The following is a 7,046-nucleotide window of genomic DNA, read 5'->3' on the forward strand; positions in this document are numbered from 1 at the left end:
TGTAACAAATTGTTCCCTTCCCGGCACCTTCTCACTTGTTCAACAAGTCGACAACGAAGCACCTCTAAATTTAATCGCTGAGAGAGTTCATCATAACGGACAGCCTGCATCTACGATTCGCAAAGATGACGCGGTACCAGGTGGAAAGGTGTTACCAGCTCAACGAGATGAAATTTGTGTGCAAAGAAGCCTTCCCAATTACGTCCTACAAGCCAGGAGAGGACTGTGAAACAACGTTGCTGCATCCTTCGACTACGGAGACGCCGAGTTCATATTCGCAGCGCAAGATAGAAATCAGAAACACATTGTGGATAAAGCTGTTTGGAAATGAGTGGCTGCACGTAACGCCGAAGTCAGAGATCTTCACGATTTTATGTGTTGAGAGTCAATCACCTAAATCACTTAACTTCGAGAGCAGAGGTCGCCTTCAGATGCAGCCTGGCTGCAAAGGGTATTCTGTGGATTCCACTATTTTTGCCTATGCAACTATCACATCTAACATCACTTTCCCTGATGTAATCCCGAACACTTCTATCGACTTTGATTGTTGCCTAACCGCAAGTCAACAAACCTACCTCGAGAAAATTAAATTAAACCGTCCTATTAGCGATGTCCTATCACTCACTGATGAATTGCAAGTAACTGCACATAAGATAGAGGTCAACGAGCTCATCAATGATGAAAAATGGCGACTGGAACATTCGCAAAAGTTCCAATACACATCGGCACTGCTTATCACTATTTGCTGCAGTTGTTATTGCTGCAAATGCTGCAGAAGACTTCGATCGTTGCTGTGGAGCAATTGTTAGTACTCAGACTGCGTGAATTCGACGAAACACTGCTTTTTACAACATACCATTCACACGGGTAATGTCCACTACCACCGTGGGAGCACGATATCTCTGCCTATCACAACTAAGGAAGTCAACACTTCCAGCTCCGGAACTTCGCGGATGGCGTCCGATGACAAATGATTGGCGTTCGATGACAAAGGATTAGAAGAAGTCGTGCTGTAGCACATCGTACGCGTTCTCATCGAACTAAGAACTCTAGATCAACATGGCGATGAAGTAATTAAGAAAATTAAAGCGTCTAAATCAAACTTTCGTGTTATAGCAATGAGGTGGCAGTGTAAAAAAACAAACATAATAATAACAATAAGTTCATATGTCAGTGATTTAATTATGCGGAAACTACTGTAAAAAAATAATAACGTGAAAAACCATCAGAGTGAATCTCATTTAAGTTTGGACATGGGCATGTTAAGGACAACAGTGAATCAAGTTTTTAATGAATATCAGTTCTCGAGTAATTTTGTACTTTGAGTGTAACCTAACTTCTTATTTTGTTTGTTTTTCTATTTTTAGCTATTCTTGTGTGTATCATTATATGTAAAAGAAAACACGTAACATGGACAATGAAAGCTATGAACTCAGGACTACAAACACAATGTTCATTAAGAACAATATGTTTGCTTTCAAGGAGGGAGGTGTAATAATAAGTAACGATTTTACTGGTATTATTGAAGTTGTGTAATTGAACTCATTTCGTCAGAATATGTAAGAATTTCGTCAGACTGAAACCTGGACCTCCAAAATTTATGTTCCAATTATTTTGCTTTCTGAGTCCGTTCTTGTTTCAGTTAAATTGTAACGCTAGATTTAAAATCTTTGCTTCATTTAACCGATTCGGCCCATTTATGAAACCATAAGAAGTAACAACCAAATGTAAGACTTCTATTAAAGCCTGGCCCCAAGGTCAAGGAAGACGACGGTCAAGAGGTTACATGAGCTTGGCCAGCGTCCTCTCTTATCACTCTTTCGAGATTCTATTTAAACACATTGTAAAACGTGCTTGCCTGTCAGCATCTGGTAATAAAGCTGTACTGTTACGTACGCAATGAGGACTTTGTTCCTGCAACGAACCTACAACTTAAGTCTAAACCCGAGGGCTACGGACACGACATCTTCTCATACAAGTAGTAGAAGTAGAAGAAGAAGACGGGGACCTACTAGTAGAAGAAGAAGATAACCTACTCATGCAACTTTCTTTCTTTCGCCCACACTTGCCAATCGGAACGCCAATCCTCACTGTCGAGAGTATGTCGGGCGGCACAAGTAGAAGTACAGTCTATTTCAAAGCGTCTTAAATTGTTCTCGGAGTGTTCGAAGTTACAGTTGTGTTGCTCATACACAGACCTATAGTGCATTTAATTTATATTTGTATATATTTGTCTAATTTGGCGCAATGACCAACAAAACTATACACAGTGAAGGTAGGAAATACATTTATCGTGTAATTAAGTTCTGTGACGAGGAGAAAGAGAGATGGCAGTTGATAGTACCAGTGGCGGGCCCGCCCATTCATTTTATTTTCCCACAAAAAAAAAAATAAAGCAATTTTTGCTTAAAATTATCGGCTCAAAACTTAATGATTTACGAGCTTCCATTCAGGCATAAATATACTGTGAAATGTGAATGCTTTCAGCTACGGTGAGCGAGTAGAATCGTGGAATCATCTGGCTCGGACTCCGTAGTTCTAGTGCCCATCCTTTGCACATGCGCACAGACAACTCAGAATTACAAGTGTTAGAAGAGCGGTGTGAGGTGATGGATACGGGGTCGAGAAGATGAAAGAAGAAGCGTCGGCCAGAGCTCAGTCATTCGCGTGGTCATCCTGTGCACGTGCGCAAATGGTTTTAAAACAACGTGTAGAACCACTGCCATCGTGATCTAATACAGGCCGTAAGGCAGACCACGTGACTCGCTTAACAGCTGATCGCGAAGGGCGATATGAATTAGAGTGCATGAAGAATAACATATATTTATCTGAAATGCAGTGTAATTGCATCAGTAAAATTTGAAACAGTGATTGTGAGACACTTGAGACATAATTCACTTGCAACTTAAGGTATAATATTATTTTTGGTGCGAAAATTACGTTGTTGCAGGCAAAGTTCGTATGTGTAATACCTGCCTTTATTTCGATTAAGTATTGCGGACTTTATGTGGTTAAGTGAATTTTTGGTGTTATAACCTCCTGAGACCTACTGTATCATATGTGATACAATAGGTTTCTATTTTTTCACGCGCTGTATTCGTAAGAGAGTGCACGAACGCCTACGTATCTTATTCTATACACTTCGCGCTATACGACAATCATTTGTTTTTACTTCTGACTGTGCACACCAGATGGCAGACACACTTGTAACTTCATCGAAATGAAGGTAGCAGCTGTGATTCCTAAGACATCAGGTTAGTAATAGTTTATATTCGTTATTTTAAACTGAATTATGCTAAATATGTTGTTAACTATATGCAGAAAGCATATGCATTTTGAGATATTGATTCTGTAAAAAGCAGTTGCGTACAAGTATGCATTTATTCGATGTATTAGATATGCTACATTGGGTCATTACCCATTCTTTCCATACCGATACCGTGAATGTACAATATAAAAACGTTCCTTTGGTAAATTATATTTATCATCTGTTTAAATTAATTCTGATACATTCTATTTATGCCATCCTTCTTTCTGGCTATGTGGATAGCGATGTGGGCTTCTCAACCCAATTGTCCATGGTTCGATTCCCAGTGTGGCAATGAAAGACTTAATCTTCCATCAACAGGACTCGGTGTTCTGTGATTCCTTTATTTTCATAATGTGGAAGCGATAGACAAACCATCGCAGTGTCACTACTGCCTAGTATACCTAGGGCGGGTCGTGGTTCACATCCCTACGGCCTTGCCTGAGGAACGTACCTGCTTTTGGGCAGAGTACCTGATTCTATATATATATATATATATATATATATATATATATATATATATTCAACGTGAAATATTACTAACGGTACTTAACTTTAAAATATGCATATAATAAACGATATTTAAACAAGAATAGGGCTATCTTAAATAGCTTTTGTTTCTATTTTTTTAGGGCTGTCTAATAATGAAATTACAGAACTTCTGTACAAAATTGACCCCAACAATTCTGATGTTGAAGTTGAAAATGACGACAGTGAGGCAGATATTAGGGCTCCAGAACCTAATGAATTGCTGGATGATTTGCGTGAAGATGAAGACAATGATGTGCCAGAAGGTGAAATTACTCCAATTACACCTGGACAAGCCGGAAGTAGCAGAGATCCTTCCCAACGTTGGCGCCATAAAAATGAGTGAGTTGTGAAACTTGAATTTTAATTGTTATGAATAGCTACGCCAAGTCTAAGATTATATGCGACTGAAATCTTTGGAATAGGGTTCTTGTTCCATCAGTAGTAGTTCGTTGGCTCCTACTAATCTATCTTGATTTAGAGGTTCTGTAGGCCTACATGTTTTTGGTCTAGTGGAACCTTCTTTTATGATCTAAACAATTTAGTAAACATTGTCTTATTAAATATAATTTGGTTTTAGGTTTCCTGTGTTACCAGAAATGGACCAAACCTGTAGTACTGGTATATCTGCCGGATCTTCCGAAATTCCAGAAGTGAAGACACCATTTTCTTACTTTGAACGTTATTTAAAGGATGACTTTTTTGAGGACATGGCTGAGTTTTCAAACAGAAAATATGTTTTACTAAAGGGTAGATCCTTGAACACTAATGGACCGGAAATAAGGAAGTATTGGGGTGCTAGCATTGCTGCAGCTCTGGTTGGATTCCCTAAAATCCGTATGTGCTGGGATCGTAGGACTAGGTTCCCCTTGATTGCAGATAATATTTCGAGAGATAGATTTTACACATTAAGGAATAGTCTCAAAATTGTTGATGACAATGCAGTCAGTGACCTCAAAAAGGAAGACAGGTTTTGGAAAGTGAGGCCTATGTTGGCGAGGGTAAAAAATGCTTGCCTTGAAAATCCTCGACCGAAAGAAATTTCAATAGACGAACAAATGATACCATTCCATGGTCAAGTTCGAATGAAGCAGTTTGTAAGGGGTAAGCCTCAGCCTGTAGGATTGAAAAATTTCGTTATGACGACAACAAGTGGGCTTCCCTTAGATTTTTTAATGTATGAAGGGAAAGGCAAGGAGATTGTGTCAGGAAAGGCTCCAGTACCTGAGAAACTAGATGTAGGGGGAAGAGTCGCCCTAAAATTATGTGATTCTTTACCAGCAGGTTCTTCTATCTTCATAGATAGATACTTCACTTCAGTGCCCGTCCTTGAAACTCTCCTATCACATAGGAATATTTTTTGCACTGGGACAATCATGTCAAACCGAATCCCAAGGTCTGTCGAACTGAAAAGAGATAATGAAATGAAACGGGAAGGAAGAGGCTGCCATGATCAAGTTGTGAGGCTGGATGATAAAATGTCAATCGTTAAGTGGTATGACAACAGACCAATTTATCTAGGCTCAACAATCTGCGGTGTTTCACCCATTGAAGAATGCAGGCGATGGTCTAAGAAAGACAGTGCTTACATCCAAGTTCCACGCCCATATATCGTAAAAATGTACAACACAAATATGGGTGGTGTAGATCTTTTGGATCGAATCTTGAGCAAGTATGCAATGAGGAACAGAACAAAAAAATGGACTGTGAGAGTATTGCACCACTTTTTTGATTTTGCTGTAGCTGCTGCATGGATTGAGTACAGATATGCTGCTCAATTAAACAAATGGCCAAGCAAAGACATATTGTCCTACTTTCTGTTCAAGATGGACATTGCAGAGAATTTGATTTATTATCAAAGGGAAAGAGAGGTTCAACAGGAACATGAGGAAGAAAGCGATGATGCTGAAGAAGAAGATGATGATGTAGAACAAGCTGGTTCCAAAAGGAAGCGAAGGGCTACTCAATCTCTACCACCTAAAGCAGCAAGAATTCAAAATGCAATTCACATGCCTGACATGATGCACAATCAACAGAAGAGTAGATCAAGATGCAGATTTCCAGGGTGCTCATCTGTGACATATATCAGATGTACACAATGCAAAGTATTTCTTTGCTTCACTACAGAAAGAAACTGTTTCCGTAATTTTCATATGAAGTAACAAAACTTTAAATCCCTCCAATTTATAACTTTGTTTTTCACACCTACTGTGTTTGTATTTTAGAAGAAGAGTTGTGGCTCATGTTTATAAAGAGTTTTAATTATATATCATTTAATATTATAACATAGTGTATACACTTATTTCCAGTAAATATTGCATAATGTACTCCATTTATATTCAATAAAATATTATATACTCTTATTTCAAGTTCTGTATGGTTTGTCTTCCCACAGACCCAATGTATCACATATGATACATGCTTTCGCGCAAAACTGCGTAAAGGAAAAAAATAGTTGTTGACGAAACAATTTTCTTCGTGCCTTTAATATCACTAACATTTATATTTCACGAACATGCATAAAAAATCTCAGTCTCAGGTCTCAGGAGGATAAACAGTAAATATGTGTAATAATATACACGTGAAAGTGAAACATTGACTGGGATGTAAAGTAAATTATGATTAGGCCTAAGTGCAGCGTTACTGATGTTACTCTTGTCTAATCCATTATTGTTAGTTTACCGTATTTGTTTCATTAAATTTAAATTATTGCTCCTTTTTTATTTGTGAATAACCTACATTATACGAGTAAATAATACGACGTTTGATAATATACACAATTTGAACTAAAAACGAGATACATAAAGCATATTACGAAAAATTATACCTTATAGTTTTCATTACTGTTACAGTACAGTATCTAGCATTATAATTAGTTGAAATAAAGCACGCACGCTTCATTACGAAATTCTTGCACATTCATTTATGCACGTTTCAACAATTTTCAGTTGCATCGCACGCATATTGTCATGTGTTGAAATTATAGGTTATGTTTACTCTATCAGTACTTGCCTTATTTCTGTATAAGTAATTATGTATTATAATTAAGCATAACGCTACGTATAACTTGTAAATACAATTTGTCTACACTTCAATTGTATTTATTCTTTTCAGATGGTACTCTAGTCTGAAGTCTGATTAGTTTAATATGTTACTAGGGCTGAACTAGCGCTGAGGTAGTTCCCTTCGTATTCATACCTCTTGCATATAC

The 7,046-nt window shown here is 37.9% G+C and overlaps 1 protein-coding gene across 1 annotated transcript; it reads left to right on the forward strand.

Annotated features, from left to right (window-relative positions):
* Nucleotides 1-3,915: 3,915 nt before the first annotated feature.
* LOC138703404 (piggyBac transposable element-derived protein 3-like) lies at nucleotides 3,916-6,146 on the forward strand. Its single transcript, XM_069831231.1, has 2 exons — nucleotides 3,916-4,177; nucleotides 4,416-6,146. The coding sequence occupies exon 2, from the start codon at nucleotides 4,435-4,437 to the stop codon at nucleotides 5,995-5,997; it is 1,563 nt and encodes a 520-aa protein (XP_069687332.1). The 5' UTR covers nucleotides 3,916-4,177; nucleotides 4,416-4,434; the 3' UTR covers nucleotides 5,998-6,146.
* The last annotated feature ends 900 nt before the right edge of the window (nucleotides 6,147-7,046 follow it).

Source organism: Periplaneta americana, chromosome 7 (genome assembly GCF_040183065.1).
Source record: "Periplaneta americana isolate PAMFEO1 chromosome 7, P.americana_PAMFEO1_priV1, whole genome shotgun sequence".
In the NCBI taxonomy this organism is placed as follows: domain Eukaryota; kingdom Metazoa; phylum Arthropoda; class Insecta; order Blattodea; family Blattidae; genus Periplaneta; species Periplaneta americana.